Here is an 18,868-nt window from a genome sequence, read left to right as displayed (position 1 = left end):
TCAGCAGCTCATCTACAAGATGGCAGCAGAGGAAGGAGAAGGATGCCAATGCACCATTGTAAATTCAATTTCCACATGCAACACATGTCCCATCATGGAAAGACTGGTGGATCCAAGATTGATCTTCCCACGTAACTTGGCAACGCATGTGGTCTGTCAGATATTGTTATCAATTCCTGTGTACTGCTGTCAATACCTGTCTCAAAGGTTGTGAGATCGATCCACTTGGTGTCTGGCTCAAGATCGAGGCAAATGAGGTGCCGCACTACATAGAGCTACCACAAACTGAGATAGTAACAGAGACATATAGACATTGCACATAAACAGACCCTTTGGTCCAACTTGTCTATGCCGGCCAAGTTTCCTGAACTAAACTAGTCCCATTTTTCTGCATTTAGCCCATATCCCTCTAAGCCTTTCCTATTCGTGCACCTGTCCAAATGCCTTTTAAATGTTGTAACTGTACCTGCATCTACCACTTCCTCTGGTAGTTCATTCCGCATATGAACCACCCTTTGTGCAAAAAGATTGTCCTTCATGTCCCTTTGAAATCTTTCTCCTCTCACCTTAAAAAAATTGGCCCTTTTTTTGAACTCCCTGACCTTAGGGAAAAGACTATTGTTAGTCACCCTGATAGATGTGAACTGAAACATTACTATCAGCATGTTACTCTGCTGAGCAATGGGGATGGAATCCATCCACTGGAGAAACCTTCCCTCCAAATACCTCTTCAAACATCAGATTGACTTTTGCAGCCATTGATCAAACCAATTAGCTGACAGATAGTTCTGTTATTTGTTTGTACACCTATATCTTTGCCCTAGATTTATGGTTGCATCTTTTTCATATCCTGCTCCTTCAGGGCATGGGTTGAGAACCCCTTTGTTCTAATGGTCATACAATGCTGATCTCTCTTCATCCATATCTTTCCCTGATCTGCCTAAGTGTGCATCAAGTGTGGTGAGTAATTGTTCAAATAATTTAAATTACTATTACTACTTCACCACTCGGACAGGTTTACACATATTCTCAACTTTAGAAGACTGACACAAACCCACAGGAAAAGGTTGAATTCAACGTATTGCAGCTCGCCAAGAAGACAAGAGATTTTCCAGCTAATTAAGTTCTGTTGAAGTAAATCTGTCATCCTGCGCATGAATACCAAACGTCTGGGCATTTTCCAAATTTTAAGTAAACCGAAATGCCCTTTCCTTATCAAATTTTTCATTACATTTATTTTAACACGATAAAAGCCTCCTTCTTGAGAAATTGTTGAAGTAATGTTTTAGTCTCATTATTATGCTTTATTTGTGATCAAACTGCACAATGGAGAGGAATTCTACAAAAGGATTAGAGTCTGAATAATCCCAGTAACATGTAAAATTAAAACTCAGAATGAAGAAGAAATAATTGTATTATCTTTCAGAATTTGGTTTATTTATCTGTCCACCTATATTGTATTCTTAAACAATGATATTCCCTGATTACACAAAGTCAGCTAAATTCTGGTTTAAATTAAGTAATATTATCATAGAATCTAATCTTCACAGCTGTGACACATGGCAGCTAAATTTCACACATTCTCAGGAAAACTTAAAATAAATAAACATAAGAGCATAAGAGATAAGAGTAGAAGTAGGCCATTCAGGCCTACAGTAGAAGTAGGCCATTCAGGCCTACAGTAGAAGTAGGCCATTCAGCTCATTGAGTCTGTTCTGCCATTTAATGAGATCATGGCTGATCAAATAATTCTCAGCTCACTTTTGTACCCTTTCCCCATAACCTTGTCTCCCTCACTGATTAAAAATATCTCTTTCTCAGCTTTGAATGTACTTAATGACGGAGCCTAGACAGCTCTCTGCGGTAAAGAATTTTAACGTTCACTACCGCCTGAGAATTTCCACTACATCCCTACCTTAAATGGGTTATCCCTCACTCTGAGAGAATACCCCTTGGTCCTAGATCCTCCCATTAGGGCAAACAATCTTTCCACATTTACCTGGTTAAGATTTCTTAGAGCTTGTATGTTGCTCTTCTAAACTCCAATGAGTACCGACCAATTCTACTCAACCTCTCCTCATAGGAGAGTCTCTCCAAAAACCTGTGAATCCTCTCTAGATTGCCTTCAATGTCAGTATATCTTCCCTCTGATACGGGACCAAAACTGTTCACAGTATTCAAGCTGTTGACTGACTAGTGTCTGGAAAGGATTTAGCAAGATCTCCCTATATTTATGTGCCATCCCTTTTGAAATAAAGGCCATTATTTTATTCGTCTTTCTGCTGAAATGGTAGTTTTGTGTGATTTATACACAAGGTCTCCCAAACCCTTCTGTGTTATGGCTTTCTTCATTTAAGTAATAGTCTGCTTTATTCTTCCTACCATCTTCATCGTGTCCCACATTACATTCCATCTGCCAAGTTTGTGCCCACTTGGTTAACTTGTCTATATCCCTCTGCCAACTTCATGTGTTCTTGTTATCAATCATCTTCACATCTATTTTTGTGTCATCCACAAACTTGTCTACAGTACATTCACTTTCCTCATCCAAATCATTACTATATTTTGCAAATCATTATGGCCCTAGTACTAATCTGTGTTGCACTCCACCAGGTTACCATTCTGAGAATGTTCCCTTTATCCCAAACTCCCTGTCTTCTATTAGTTAGCCAATCCCCTGGAATCATAGAATCCATACAATGAAGATAGAGGCCATCAGCGCATCAAGTCTGCACTGACTCTCCCATCTAGACTAATCCTATCCCTGTAATCCCTCATGTACCATAGCTAATTCACCTAGACTGCACATCCTTGGACACTGTGAACAATTCAGCATGGCCCAGCCACCTATCCTGCATATCTTTGGTCTGTGGGAGGAAATTGGGGCACCCAATGGAAACCCATGCAGACCCAGGGAGAACGTGCAATCTCCATGTATGGTGTTGCCCAAGGGTGGAATTGAACCTGGGTCCCTGGATACTGTGAGGCACCAGTGCTAACCACTGAACCACCCATAACTCTATTCATGCAAACACTACTCATATAAATAAACTATCCCCAACTCCTATTTTATTAAGTAGACGAATGTGTCATACATTATCAAACACTTTCTGAAAATCCAAATATATTACATCCCCTGTTTCTCTTTTATCTATTTGTTCGTTAGCCCCTTAAAGAATTCTAATAAATCTGTCAGGCCTGATTTCCCTTTCGTGAAGCTAAGTTGACTCTGGTTGATCATAAGATGTATTTCTAAGTTGTCTGTTGTTACAGCCTTTATATAGATATGGTATTTTCCCAATAACAGATGCAAAGCTAACTAGTCTAGAGGTTTCTTTTCACTTCCCTCCTTTTATAAAAGTGTTAGAATAAGAGCTTTCAAACCTCTGGGATATTTCTAGAATCCAAGGATTCTTGGAAGATTACTACCTACTATTCCTATAGCTACTTCTTTGAATACCCTAGGATGTGTCCCATCAGATCCAAGGGAACCTAACAGTCTTTAGCCCCATTAGTTTACCGAGTACTCTATCTCTAGTGATAATTATTGTATTTATTTTCTCCTCTCCACTTCAAACTCTTGATTATTTAGTATTGTTAGAATATTATTACTGTCCTCTACCATGAAGAGTGATGTAAATTATTTATTCAATGCCTCTTCCATTTCTTGGCTCCCAATTATTATTCTCCTGAACCTCATTCTCTAAGGGGCCTATGCTAACTTGAGCTTCTCTCTTCCTTTTTAGTATATTTAAGGAAGCTCTTTCTGTCCATTTTGATACCAATTGCAAATTTACTTGAAAGCTTATCTACGGTCTCATTCTTACTTATTTTGGTCTAGAGTCATTGAGATGTATAGCATGGAAACACTATCTTTGACATATTATATGTGTTTTTGTTCAGTTTTATGTAATGCTTAATATATCTGGTTAACTATGGTGAAGACACATTAAATTAGCCTTTTATTCACATTTTTTCCCCTTTTGACCCTTTTTACTGCTGTTTTCTGTTTGAGTACTCTGATTTTTTTCTGTTCCACTCTGGATACTTTTGTTAAAATTCTTGCCTTATAATTCTACTATATTCTCTTGCTTTGTAAGTCTATATTTCCCCTCTCCCAGACTTTTCCCACTAGTAACTAGTTTAAAGCCCCTTGTGCCCTAGTTATTTAATTCACTCGGTCACTATTATATGTCTACTGATTTTAAAAAAGAGGAGAGCGCAATGACAATAATCTTGGAGTAATAATGATGAGTTTTTGTATGTCTTATTTTATGTCATATCAGTGTTTGCTCAGGTTGCTCAACAGCCTTCATATTATAGCTACTTATTTTGGCTTGTACGTTTTTAAAATTATGATTTTGACACATCTTAATATGAGTCATGGAACTCCACTGAGGAAAGTAACAGTTACACAAAATTAAAAATGACTCTTTCTAAAGTAATGGGTGATAATCTGACAGCCTGCTTTTGGGAGATCTTCTTTTCCACTGAAGTCAATGAAAGGAAAATCAGGTGACCGATTTAATAGCACCTATTTTTCTCCTGTGTTGGAGACCATTTTCACTGCTAGTATATCAAAAACTATAACATAAAAGAACATAAAAGATTCAACATGAAAACATTGTTAGTTTTTAAAAATTCTGTCAAACAACTTCAACTCTCTTCTGTTTTTGTGACTGTGAAAATTCCACAATGTCTCATCTGTTGTTTCTTGCTTATGTGAAGCTTTAGGCGACAACACATCTCTCTATTTTCAACACTGTGACTGCGATACTTCAGGAGGGAAAAGGACGAGGCGATTCCACCCTGTATTTACTTTAAGTGCTTGTTACTTGGAAGCAAATAACTACTGAAGTCAAAACTGCTGATGGTAAATAGCAGGGATTTTCAATTGTACCTCCTTTACATTATGTGGTAGATGTTACATAAGATAAATACAATGAAGTCTAAGCAATAATTTAAATCATCAGTTTGAGTGAGTTGACTGGTTATTTGCTTACTGTGCTGTCTTCTGATATTATCACCAGGTGCCTTAATTATGCATTTTTCTCCAACAATTTTTTTCACGTCTACCAATGATGTAAGATATTACTGAGGAATTGACCACTTTTCTTGTTCTTCTTTCCCTAGTGTAGGCATTAAGGAATCATGTGCAGGAAAACAGCATGAGTTGAGATAGAGAGTTATGTTTCCTGATCATGCTCCACTAATGTTCCTTATCACCAACATAAAAAAATTCCATGCCCTCAAGCAGAAGAGCATATTTTTCCTGCTACAGTATCCACTCACTCTACCTAAAGTTTAGTGTCTCCTAGCATTAAACTATAGGCTTACATTAAAGTGCTCAAGGGCATTTCAGTTCAGAAGTTTAGAGTTTATTTAATGAGTTAGTTTAGCTTTGGAACTTTACATTGACACAGAACTTAAATTCTCAATGCAGACACAGCACTTGAAATTACTATTAATCCAGTCAGTTGTCAAAATAATCTCTGATTTACACCATAAATTATGTAGTTTCTTCCTTATAGAATCTCTACAGTGTAGAAACAGGAGTCCACACTGCCCCACCAAAGAGCATCCCACTCAGACTTTGCACACCTAAGGGTGGCACGGTGGCTCAGTCGTTAGCACTGCTGCCTCACAGTGACAGGGACCTGGGTTCGATTCCAGCCTTGGACGACTATCTGTATGGAGTTTGCATATTCTCCCTGTGTCTGCATGGGTTTCCTCCGGGTGCTCCGGTTTCATCCCAAAATACAAAGATGTGCAGGTTTGGTGAACTGGCCATGCTAAATTGCCCACAGTGTTCAGGTATGTGTAGGTTAGGTGCATTAGTCAGGGGTAAATGTAGAGTAATAAGGTAGAGTAATGGGTCTGGGTGGGTTACTCTTCGGAGGGTCGGCGTGGACTTGTTGGGCCGAAGGGCCTGTTTCCATACTGTAGGGCTTCCATGATTCTAACCCCATCTCTATAACGCTGCATTTCCCATGGCTAATCCACCAAGCCTACACATCCCAGGATACTATGGGAAATTTAGGATGGCCAATCTATCTAAACCTTGGAGTGTGGAAGGAAACCAGAGGGAAATACATGCAATAATGAGGAGAATGTACAAACTCTGCAAAGACATTCAACCAAGACTAGAATCCAACCGAGGACACCGGCACTATGAGGTGGCAGTGCTAACCACTGAGTCACAGTGCCATCCTAAAGAACACCATTGTACTCATGCACTACCTAGCTCAGAAATAGCACATACTTCCCATCATGAAACTGAACTCCGGTCTCTGGCATGACAGGTGGGATACTAACAACTAAACTGACAAGCAGCTTCTGATTAAAATTTGTGAACTTGCTGTAAATTTTCCTGGAACTGTCGTCTCAGCACAGCTCTGCAGGTAGAATGGTGAATGAGGGATCTCAGTAGCAGTGCAACCATCCAGAGAATTCTTTTAGAATTATAAACACAATCAGTTCAATTTTCAATGCAATCAATTTTCAGATCCTATCTAAGTTAGTAATTTCTCTTACCTAAGCAGCCTCAGACAAAACAACTTGGGCTTATGTTGTTGAATGTAAAATATGATCTTGTTTTGTCCATTTCTGAAGTGTGCTTCAGGAGCTTGAAGGTCCAAATTTGAGTGACAATGTCCTGCACCCTAAAGATGTCTGAAATGTGTTAGCCATGATAAAAGGTCAGGTGATATTCAAGTACCTCTAAATGCAAGCTCTAAAGAGGTGTTAGATTCATTGTCAATACAATAAGGACATGTTTAAAAACCTTTGGTCAGAAATGGAACACCACTAGTATCCACATGCACCTTTCAGATTCTCTACCTCCCAGATATCCTTAGTGGGACTGCTGGAGGCCACCAACATTAAATAGTTTTCTCGCTTGTGTTTTTTTAGTCAAGAGCTTTATTGCTGCAGGTTGCTACTGTCCTCCAGTCACTTCAGCATGGCCGCCAACCATGCCCTCAAACTGTCCTCCCCTACTACCACAGTTCACTTTCACTCAGTCCCCGCCCAATGTAAGAGTTGTCATGAGCATTACACTTGTCCAAACAGGAAATGGGAAAATGGTGATCCACCCCAAAGACCTGGCAGACATTTGCAGCTCCCAAGAAATATTCAGGTAAGATTAGATTTCAAAAAAAGCTTGCACCCACAGCTTCTTGATTGTGCTATATGTGCACATTTCACCTCCACATTTGCTTTGCTATGTGTAGACATTTCAGCTCCCGATGTAATATCCTTAATAGACACTAAATCTAAGACACAATGATAAAGAAGTGTTTCAATGAGCTTTAGTGAAGATTTGAAATATCATGAATGATCAATGATTTCATCATGCATTTATCAATCATTTTGAACCAATACATTTAAAAATAACTGCTGTTTCATTAATTTACAGCCTCAGTAGATGTAGCCCAAACACTGATGTAAATCTAGGAAATTTGTAAGTGGAATTATGATGATAAATTTGGATTGTCATGACCAGGTTATAGGTAAAGTGACACAAAATATCTGAATTTATAGTTCAGGAACAATGTAGGAGTCACTAATATCAGAGATGTAACAGTTCTTCAGATATGGAGTTCCAGTTGTGCAAGATTCCAGGAAATGGTAAGTCAAAGTCATTAACAGTAGACAGTCTTCACAACTGGCCGTCTAAATCTTCAAAATGATAAATTCTGGAGGCTGTCCTGTTTGTGAACTTATTTAGTCATCCACAAAGCTCTCTGTTAAACAGGCGGATTCCATTTCTGGACAAACAAGAAATGCAAACAGGATTGTTCCTCGCTGGAACTCAAATTTGAAACACTTGGCTCGGATCCTGAGAGAGCAAACAAGACTCTCGCCATATCCACCTAAGCTGGATTTGAGCTCAGATACCAGGAACTAGTTCGTTTGGGATTATATTTGGCATGGACTGGTTGGCATGGACTGGTTGGACCGAAGGGTCCACTTCTATACTAAATGTATCTATGACTCTACCAGCATCAATATTTGGGTAGACAGTAGAATAGTGGTGATGTCATTTATCTAGCAAGCTCGTGGCCCCAGGTAATACTCTGGAGACAAGGATTCCAATCTCACAATGACAACTGGTTAAATTTTAGTTCAATTACTAAATCTGGAATTGAAACACGTGTCAGTGATGATGACCATGAAGTTATCAATGATTGTTGTAAAACTCATCTGGTTCCCTCTGAGGAAGAAAATCTGTCATCCTTACCTGGTCTGGACTATATTGACTCCAGACCCATAGCAATATAGTTAACTTTAAATTGGCCTTTCACATGGTCCACTAAGCCACTCAATTCAAGGATGATTTGGGCTGAGCAATGAAGTCTGGTCTTGCCAGCAATGCCCACATCCCATAAAAGAATAAAAACTGCCATGTTTACAGCCAGCCTAAAGCTGTTGTGATATCAGAAGTAATATTATTGTTGACACCCACCTGAAATTGATAGGACAATGCTTATTGAATGTTATTGTATACTGGTACTCTAGTTGCTGCCATCTTGTTTAGGGTCATGAGTTGGGAGACTGACGCTTACGTGAGTTGCAGATGGGAAGTCACTTGTCAGAAACAACTTGAGGTCCAATGGTTTATACATACCGGGGTGCAAATGTGTTTGTCACACATGTTTCATCCAGTTGTACAATCGTGATGAGCAGCTTACTCAGAGAACCCACTGTTGACTGATCAGGAAACATTTGCATTTTTCTCGGTGGGACAAAGAAGGGGTGAGTAGGAACTCTGGACTGCTATCAAGGCCCTTCTCAGGATTCCCTTCATCCTGTCACTCCTGTCTGATTGTTACTTGGATTGGCATGGGAGATGGTTAATTCCCCACCCTCTGAGAAACTGCAGCAGTGTGTGTCGGCATGTTAATGAGGATCAAACCTGAAAATGGCACAGGTTGTACCAAAGATCATACAGTGCCTTAATCCACTCTCTGATCCCGCTTCTATTACTTTAACTTCCTCCACCCCTCGGAAATAAATTAAAAGGAGGAACAAATCTCAAAATGGCACAGGGAGTACCACAGGTCATACAGGGTCTTAATCCACTCTCCAATTCTCTTTCTATTACTTTAACTCACTCTCCCCTCAGAAATAAGTTGAAAAGATTATTTTTATTGCATATGTGCAGTTTCTTTATTTTACCACACTGCTAACAGGGGATGAAAGTAGATTTTGTGTCTAGCACTATGTGATGCATTATTTTTCAGGCCAGTGAGGGAAAAAAAAATGATTTCCTGAAGCATTTGAAACTTTTCAGATATTTTCTCAAAGAGAACTGCTTCAAATAAAATGGATTTCAGAGACTTACTTATCAGGATTTTCAACTTCTTCTGTGACAAAATTCATGTAAAACCTGGATGAAATAAAAATGAATGGTTTGAGAACAATCTCATAAAACATGATCTCCCGCAGTTTAAACAAAAATCATTCAACACAATTATTTAAGTCATCCTGGAAATGCAATTGCGAGAATAATCTTGGGAGTTTATCTTTGGTGTGCTAAGAGCATTCTTTTTCTGCAAAGACTGTTTTTCTTTTCTATCCTGATCTTTTGTGCCTTTATCTGCAGAGTCTGAGAGTTCTTACCATCCAGAATATGCGTACATTCCAGAATAGAAAGCGAGAGGAACTCCCATAAGGTTAAATTCTTTTGTTTGAAATGGCAGATTGAAATGTTGTGTTTCTCCTGCGAATGTGAAAAGAAAGAAAATAAATAGGAACATCATAATATGTGATTAGAGAGGCTGATGCAGGCAAGCAATCTGATTAATCAACGATACAACCATTGCTGCTTAGTAATACCGCACATCCTTCATACCGATTGGAAAGAAAGGTTTACAATAATGTAGCATTTTTTGAAACATCAGGAGGTCCCAGTGTGCTTCACAGCCAATGATGCATACATTGTACAGTTTTTGGTGTAATTTAGGACTTAGTGGTATCCAATTTGTTCACAGCTTCCAAGCTTTCACAAACACCAATGTGGTAATGACTGAATAGTGTAGTTTTGCTGAAGGTTGGGAGACAAGCAATACAGAGGAACCTCAATTATTTGAAGGACACGGTTGGGGAGTATTTCATTCGGTTAATCGAATTCTGAGTAATCAAGTGCTGGATAACATAGTTTAGCCGAGAGCATCGGGACCTTGTGATCTTGCCGGATAATCTGATATTTAGATAATCAAATGCTGGATAATTTAGGTTCCTCCGTAGTTAGATATTCAATAATAACTCCCCCTGCTCTTCATCAAAAGGGTGTGTGAGAGATTTTACATCAACTTAGATTCTGCTGTTTAACTTCTCATTCAAAGGACTGAATTTCTGCGGCACTTAACCCTGACTACACTGAAGCGTCTGTCTAGACTTTGTGTTCCTGGCAAAGTTCGCAAACTAAGGTCAGGAACCTGAACCGTTACTAAATCCTCAGCTGAAGACACATTTCTGTTCTTCTTCAACTAAAGCAGCACAGAAGAGGCTGTGGTCACTGCTAAAAGAGCACATTGGGGATGCAATTTGGGAACAGGGGAGTTTGCTTTGGTTGGGAGATGCATGGGAGATGGGACCAAAGAGCTCAGAAATAAGGGCTGGGAGTGGCTTTCAGCAGGCTGCCCTATCCAACATCCAGTCCCTCAACCAGACACCGATTGTCTTTGAACGAGGGAGTGACTGCCCACAGCAATCTTCCCCTAATCACTCAGCAGCCACTAGCTACCATCCAGGGCACATGGTCAAGACTCACTCACAGCTGGGTTCATTGCAGCTGATGCCCTTAGGCAGTTATTAATTGCCACTTAAGGAGCTCAACTGGTTGTAAGCTAGGAAGCTTGACATGAGCCTTCTCATCCAGAACTTATCTCCTGTGGGGGTGGGAAGGCAATGGGGCAGAAGGTTTCAGCTGTTATCTTGAGGACAAAATATTAAAACAAGGTTCTGTTTGCCCTCTAAGGTGGACATAAAAGGCATTATTTGGAAGAAAGGCAGTGGAATTGCCCCTGGTGTTTTGGTAAATGTTATCTGGTCACTAACATGTTGCTATTTAAGGAACCTTGCTGTATGCAAACGGGTTTCCACATTTCCTACATTACAACGATGTGTACACTTCAAACACACTTTGCTGGCTTTAAAGTGCTTTGGGATGGTATGAGGTTGTGAAAGGTGTGATATGAATGCATAACTTTTATTTTCTTTTCGTGCATAATGTCTCAGTGGTATTTAACTGACGCACTGCATCTTCTTAGCATGCTATAAATCACACTATTATCAAGTTGCATTGTTGATCAATACCACTGAGGGCTGTGCACCCCCCCCTACCCCCCAGTCATTTTCAAATAGCAATGTTGTCACTTCAAAAAATTGGTGTGGTCTTGCAGTCCACTGTGATGTCCGATCCCACCGAATAGTCTGTTTAAAATCAGGTATTTCTGGCTTTGTTTCCAGGAATTCTTAACATCAAAGATCCTTTCAGTACTTCAGTCAAAAATGTCTTTCTATTCATGCAGTGTAAACTAATCATTGTCACTGAAAGTAAATTTGCAGTACAGAATGAGTGCAGTTCAGCTGTCACTATAATAGACCCTTTACTTAAAATAATGACATTTTTGATAGATTAAAAGTAAAATATGACAACTGATAAGACTTCTCCATCACAAATGTAAAAGAAACAGTGAGGTTTAATGGAAGTGATATTAACAAAAGCAGCAGAGAAAGACTATTTATCATTCGTCATTGTGGAACATTCAGTGGCTCTGCAAGAGTTTTGAAATGGAAAAAGTGTTTTACGACAGCTTACCTTTGAATAAACACACCATTCCAGGGAAGATGATTATTAAAATGGCAACAAGTTTGCAGAATGTCAGAAAGATCTGTAGCCGTGCAGTCCAGCTGACGCTCATGCTGTTAACATACATTACCGCAGCTGGAGAAACAAACAGGACAAAATAAATATTGTTACCCCAGGTAACAACATACTGCAACAAGGGTACCACTGACTGGCAACTTGATTGAAATCAATGCTGTACAATTTCCTTCATATTATTGTCAAACTATAGAACATAAAGGTAACAAAAGACCTGATAAATAATGAAGGGTCAGAATATTGACAATCTGAGCAAAACAAAAATCCATTTCCTAACATCCACACTTACAAATGTTCCATTTGAAACCTCTGTGGAATTGATTCGGATCGTGCCTATTGTGCTTGCAATTTCTCACACACCAGGTTTCCTAATTTCAGAAGGTATTGCTAGCATGGTTTGAGAATAAGGCACAGGCTATATACTGTCTCACAGCAAGGCATAGCACTATCAGAGAGTGAGTTATCGAGACCAGAGCGGGTAACCCTCCAGGTAGCTACTGTCAGATCTGTGTGAGCACAGAAGCTGCTGGTAAACTTGTCAATCCACAGAGATGTTAAGTAAAGAAGTGGAGAAAATGGCTTGCATGGATAACATGGAAAAGACCATTGTCTGTCAAACTAAATGGTTAGTTTAAAAAGTTATTTGTTAAAGGTACAAAGCTCCTTGTTTGTGTTCCCACAAGAAGTGTAACTTTGAATTTTACTCTGCACGTTAGCAGAGATAGCTATCCTTGTCCCTTCTGGCAGTTTGTGATGTGTAATGGTTATCCCTTACCAAAGGGTGAATGCTGTATGACTCTGAAGAGATCCGCAAATTCTTTTATTTACGTTGTTAAAGATAATACTGTTCACTGTAAATAATTTTACAGACTATTCTATCATTTTTTTTCATGGTCTCTTTTACTTGACTGTCAATAATTACTGTTACATTGTGGTATATGCAATGTCTTGTCATATCCATTCTCATTCTACAACATTATGCTCAATTTAGAACCTCTTACGACATACCTTACTGTACATTTTAAACAAACCTAAGAGCTTCGGATCCTGCAGAAAAAGGAATCAAACATTTTAAAACCAAGCTTCAGTGTTCCTCACTCTCCCACCTCAGGAACATTTAATTCCCAGGCACTGCAGAGAGGAAATAGAAACCCATAGAACAATTATAGTGGATATCTCTCTCACTTTCTCACATCTTACATTTACTCAGGATCTCTAGGACTTCCTCAGCTGGGCAATCCTCCACCTACAACTGCATAAATATATAGGAAAAGCTGAGCCGTCTCCAGCCCTCTCATCTTAGGTAAGCAACAGAAGAGTGTCCTCTTCAAGCATATCTGAAGAAGGTGTTGCTAGGCTTATTGCATCTTGAACCTCAGCTAGCCAGACTGCAAAGAGTTTCCTTCTTTGATCTTCCGAAAGCAACTAAATTGCCTTGAGGCTTATAACTGAGACTACATTTTCAAGTCATAAAAGCAGTGCAAGACAAATTTGGGTTGGAGAAGGAAAAGAATTTTGGGGCCACAGTGTACAACACATTATTTCTTCTTTGGTTCTTGGTATCAATACTACCACTCTTTACCACTCTACAATCAAAATGGATTTAAGTGCACAGGATCTACAATGAAAAGAGGGTAGGTAGCTGTAAATATATTCAAGGCAGGGCTGTGGCGCGCAAGGTATAAATAGTGCTCAAGACCCATTAAGGACCCCAAACACCTTAGCGTCAGTGCTGAAGCTGCACAGTGTCTGGCTGAATGGAATCTTTTGCCACAAGGCTGGTGATTCTTTTCACTATCTCGACCTATGCCCTCATATAGTGCCATCATTCTCTTTCCAACCAGAATGTTCTAGAGTGTTCAGAAGGCAATTGGCTTTCCTTGGTAAGCCGGTGATATTTGAAATTCCATCCTTGCCTCTCTATCCACCATGGAATGACATTAAATATTACAAATCTACAATCTTATAATGGTCGTCATGATTTAGAGATGTCGGTGTTGGACTGAGCTGTACAAAGTTAAAAATCACACAACACCAGGTTATAGTTCAACAGGTTTAATTGGAAGCACTAGCTTTCGGAGCGCTGCCCCTTCATCATGTGGTTGTGGTTTGTAAAGGTGGTAGTTCAGCTCCACAGGCACCTGTAGCACTTTTGCTGCATTGTGACTGCACTTTTCCAGCAACACATTTTCAGCTCTGATCTCCAGCATCTGCAGTCCTCACTTTCTCCCCGGTTAAAGAATGGAGTCAAGAATAAAATGTGACACTGGAAAGAATCTGGTTGTTATTTAATTTTAACTCGAGCACTGTTTTGTGGTACAGCTTGCTTTTATTTTAAACTTGTGATCCAGTACAGAAATGGCACAATCATCCTCAGGCCAGCATGTACAAATTTTAAGACTGAAAGATCTGCAATTAGCCATAAATTTGACCGTTTTCTTTTAGAACACAACAACTAAATCTGGGTGCTTTATTTTGTTTCAGACTTTTATCTGGAATGTGTTGTGCAATGGATGCAGGCACAGTCCTGTATCTGCTTGTATCTTCCTAAAATAACTTCAGTAGAAGGCTTTAAGCTGACATTTTCAATTTGCTTCATTTTAGTAGAGTCTGTTCTGGAAAACTTTTGATGTGATCAGAGCTCATCTGTGACTGTGTTTTAGTAATATAACGTAATATGATGCTCATGACAAATGTTGCACAGATCAATTACTGGGCGTGTAGAGGAATTTGGAATCACATTGAGAAATTGGCCATTGTGGCAAAACAATACTTAGAGTCATTCTCATTTTTCTTTAATTTGCAGCATAGAATTGTAAAGGTTTTGAGCTTATTTAAAGACAGCACGCTGTCTCTCCCACTCTGAGGTGTGCGTCCATCCCATACCTCCGGAAGAAAATTCCCACTCTCCCCCAACTTCAAGAGTCTAACATGACTTGAACATGGCCCATTTCAACCAAATTCTGACAAGACAGAATTGTGCAGTACAGGACAATAAGTCAGCACAAACTGACAGTCAATGAACGCTTAAAATGCCACAGAAAACTTCTTGAGATGATTACACTAATGTGGGAGTATTTATCTGGGGTACAATTAAGACAAATTACCTGTGTTTAATAGAATTAGCTTCATCGTGCATCTAGCTGCTATATTCCTGTGACTGTTTGATGCTGACAATAAGGTGGTAATACCTGATTCCCCAGCAGAGCCCTTCCTCACTTTATTGAGCACCAAGTGATTTGCTGAACAATTGAAAGAAATAAGAAATAAGAAGTAGTAGAAAAAGGTTACATCTTAACCAATGGCTACCTCAATTCAAACAATGCAAATAGTTGCAGAATAAAGAACAAGTGACAATTAAATACCAGATGTGGTTATTTTCACTCCTGTAAGAGGCACCATAATTCATTCTCTGAGAGTAATAACTCATTTAGGTTTATTAAAGAACTCCCAATTCTGATGCCTGGTGTTGAGATGTCCTCCAGTCACCCCATGTAAATCAGTGGAGGAAAACAAGACACACTTTGCTTCAGTGCACAACTTTCATGCCAGATTCTTAGTTATTATTTTGTTTTCTTGCTCGAGAAGCCATTCATCAGGATTTCTGCAAAGACATGGACACGATAAATTTGTCCCAGGTAATTAATGTCAATTTTCTTGTAACTACTTTCATGCTAATGAAAAGTTTGTTAAAATATAAACACAGACCTTAACATTGTACTGAGTGAAAATCTTGCACTGATGTTTAACACATTGGCCTGAAAGATCTTTAGCTCACCAATTAATGTAGGGAACAGGATCTTCAGGTAAATATTTGAGGGTGGCACAATGGCTCAGTGGTTAGCGCTGCTGCCTCACAGTACTAGGTTCTTGGATTTAATTCCACCCTCAGGCAACTCTCCATGTGGTGTTTGCCCATTCTCTCTGTGTCTGCGTGGATTTCTTCAGGTTCTCTGGTTTCCTCCCACAGTCCAAAGATGTGCAGGTTAGGTGGATTGGCCATGCAAAATTGCATATTGTGTCCAAGGATGTGTAAATTAAGTGGATTAGCCACGGGATTTGCAGGGTTACAGTGAAAGGGTTGGGTCTGGGTGGGATGCTCTTTGGAGGGTTGCTGTGGACTTGTTGGGCTGAATGGCCTGCTTCCACACTGTAGAGATTTTCTACCTTTGCATGATGTCATCTTATGATAGCTGTTAAGATTTTTAAGCCTGGTTAATCTTGAAATAATTTTGAAAATACTTCAGTTTAAATGAAGAATTTGGGAATGTTTAGGCCCTGAAATTGTACAGTGATTTTGTTTAGTTTTGTGTAGTAACTCTACAAGAGACTGGTGGATTCTCCAGGGAAACAGATTAAATAGCTGGAAACGTTAGTTTAGACTCAGCATAATGTTTGTCCTTGGTTTCCGACCAAAGTTACAGTGGGAGACTGAGGAGCCTGACAATACTTCAACAGCAAAATTTCACATTGTATGAAAAATCTTCTAAAGTTCCATCCTTGTGATCCCTCATTGCAGCCACAACTCCACCCCACCTTGTGAACATTGAAGCTTACTGAAGTGAGTCAGATGGAGCTTGGGACAGTCATGAGGGAAGTCAACAGATTTTCATGTAATACCCTCTTCATGTTCATGCATATGCACTTGTAGAAAAACTTTTTAGTGATGAGTAGGAACTTTGGTGTGTTTATCCCCTCCCATGAGGCTGAGATGTAAAATATAGTTCTTTTTAACGGACAAGATCTTTCCACAGATTTTGAATATTTTTTTCAAATAGTCCACAATCACAATTGGAGAGAAAGGGCATTTTTGTGCATTGGATTGGGGGATAGTAATTTGGTTTAGCTCAGTTGGCTGGACTGTTGGTTTGCAGAGTGGTGTGACGCCAACAGCATGGATTCAATTCCCATCACCGGTTTGAGGTTACCATGAAGGACTCTCCTTCTCAACCTTTTCCCTTGCCTGCGGTCTGGTGGCCCTCATCTTAAATCACCACCAGTCACTCCTCTCTAATGAGAGAGCAGCCCCTGTGGTCAGGTAAGACTATGGTGACACAAAACACTAATGAGGATCATCATCACATGGAGCAGTGATCTTGTTGTCATGTGTACTCAAGTACAGTGAAATGTGTACAAAGTTGCCATTTTGGTTACGAAACCAGAATTTTAAAAAAAAGCAGATGTTTTAAAAAAAAGTTGTGCTTAATGTGAGAAGCCTATGTAAATGATAGACTCTCCATTCATACTCAGATAAGACTCACTGAATACCACCTCCTATTCTTCAGAAATAATAGATGTATATAACGTTGTGATCAAAACTTGACTGGCTCATTTAGATACCTGATTAAGGAGCATATAATCTGGTAGAAAAAATGTTTACAATTATGATATGCATGGGAGGTTTTACAAGATGGTTACATTGAAACAGTCTCTTTAAATTTAAGGTAATACAGAATATGCTGGATTGAGGCATGGTGAGATCATCCTAAACCTCTCCGGAGACAGGCCCATGTGATTTGGTTGTCATGGCAAAGAAGGTCTAGGCGAAAACCTAGAGAAAATCAAGTGTTACTTTTGATAACTTGATGACTAAAGGAGATCAAATTGATCTTTCAGGACTCAGATCTGGAGAGACAGACACGTTCTTGGGCAAGAAGCCGAGAAACTACATCCATGAGGGCAGGAAACATCAACAAATTGTTTTCTGTTTGGAAGGAAGAAGCTAGAACAGATCAAACTTCTGGAGAGTAAAGATACAAAGGCATTAAATTTACATTCCTCCAGCAGAGAATTTGAAAGTGCAGGGCACATAAAATCTACATGATGGCCTCCCAATGACTTATCTGAAATTTATGGGCATGGGAAGTGTGGGTCATCTTTCCATATTTGGTCTTCCTCAGTGCCCAATTGATGGCAAACAAACGGCCTCATCGTGGTCCTACCACTATTGTATCTGTAGTAGGGGGAGGCCCATACAATGCTGGGCTAGTGTGGGCTGGTGTTGGTCAACAGAAGGGAAGGAACTTCCTTTGAGCATTCCCTGGGCCAACAAAACCAGTGTTCCATTAACCCAATCTCTATCCTCTTCAAACTTACTGTCCAAACTCTTACCGACACAGCTGATCCCAAACTTAGCTGTTTCCCGGCACTGGGGACTGCCTGTAATCCCAGCAATGGCCAACCCTTCCAGCTATTGGTGCCGGGAATACAGAACTGCTGGCCATCTGAATAGCCAGGCTGGTAGCTCCCTAAACCAGAACATACCATTCTGATAGGGGGTGAAGTCTCACATCATCATTCTGCTCCCAATGTTAAATTAATATTGGTTAACTTACCATAAATCCATTTGACAACATATAGCACAACTTGACGAACTGACAGGAAACAAGTCAAATGATTGTTTGTTTTCATGAATTTGCAAGAAAAGCTAGTCTTATCACTATGAAGTGTAAAACCAACTCTGCTGGGTAACAGACACCTTCCAGCTTTATACAAAATATTACAACATCACACATTACAATCCATATGTTTCTACAAATCTCCTACAGTTTAGACAGGCATTGTCTGTATCTCACCTAAGGCCTTCACTGTCTGTTGATTGAGTCAGCTTCTGCATTCCTAGCCTGCCATTGAACATCTGAGGTTCCCATTTGCCTTTACATTAAATTGTAACCTTTCGCTAATCGAAACTCTTCAGTGAGTGTAGAGGAACCATGGATCCTGTAAAATCCCACTCAAGGAGCCATCAGATGAACATTCCTGCTGGCAATCAATTCAAGATGACTATAGGAGGACAGTGTAGATGGCTTGGCACAGCATAGCAGGGTGAAGGATGCCTGCTGAAAAGCCAGGAGTGTATTTTCAGATAACCCAATTTATTTAAAGGGTGACTCAGGTATTTTGTTTGGTATATTAGTTACCTGTTAAGAAATGTTTAGACTGAATTGATTTCAGGTTATTTGCTACAGTGAAAGT

General features: G+C 39.6%; 1 protein-coding gene across 1 annotated transcript in view; it reads right to left on the bottom strand.

Annotated features, from left to right (window-relative positions):
- slc7a11 (solute carrier family 7 member 11) overlaps positions 1 to 18,868 on the bottom strand; it is a 187,069-nt gene that overhangs the window by 89,081 nt on the left and 79,120 nt on the right. The window contains exons 4-6 of the mRNA XM_043674092.1: positions 11,828 to 11,953; positions 9,625 to 9,724; positions 9,347 to 9,391 (exon numbers count right to left, since the gene is read on the bottom strand). Coding sequence (XP_043530027.1) covers positions 9,347 to 9,391; positions 9,625 to 9,724; positions 11,828 to 11,953 — 271 coding nt within the window. The remainder of the gene's footprint in view (positions 1 to 9,346; positions 9,392 to 9,624; positions 9,725 to 11,827; positions 11,954 to 18,868) is intronic.

The sequence above is a fragment of the Chiloscyllium plagiosum genome, chromosome 32, assembly GCF_004010195.1.
Source record: "Chiloscyllium plagiosum isolate BGI_BamShark_2017 chromosome 32, ASM401019v2, whole genome shotgun sequence".
NCBI classification, from domain to species: Eukaryota; Metazoa; Chordata; class Chondrichthyes; order Orectolobiformes; family Hemiscylliidae; genus Chiloscyllium; species Chiloscyllium plagiosum.
The sequence above is the reverse complement of the archived record's forward strand: the minus strand, read 5'-3'. Positions and strand labels throughout refer to the sequence as shown.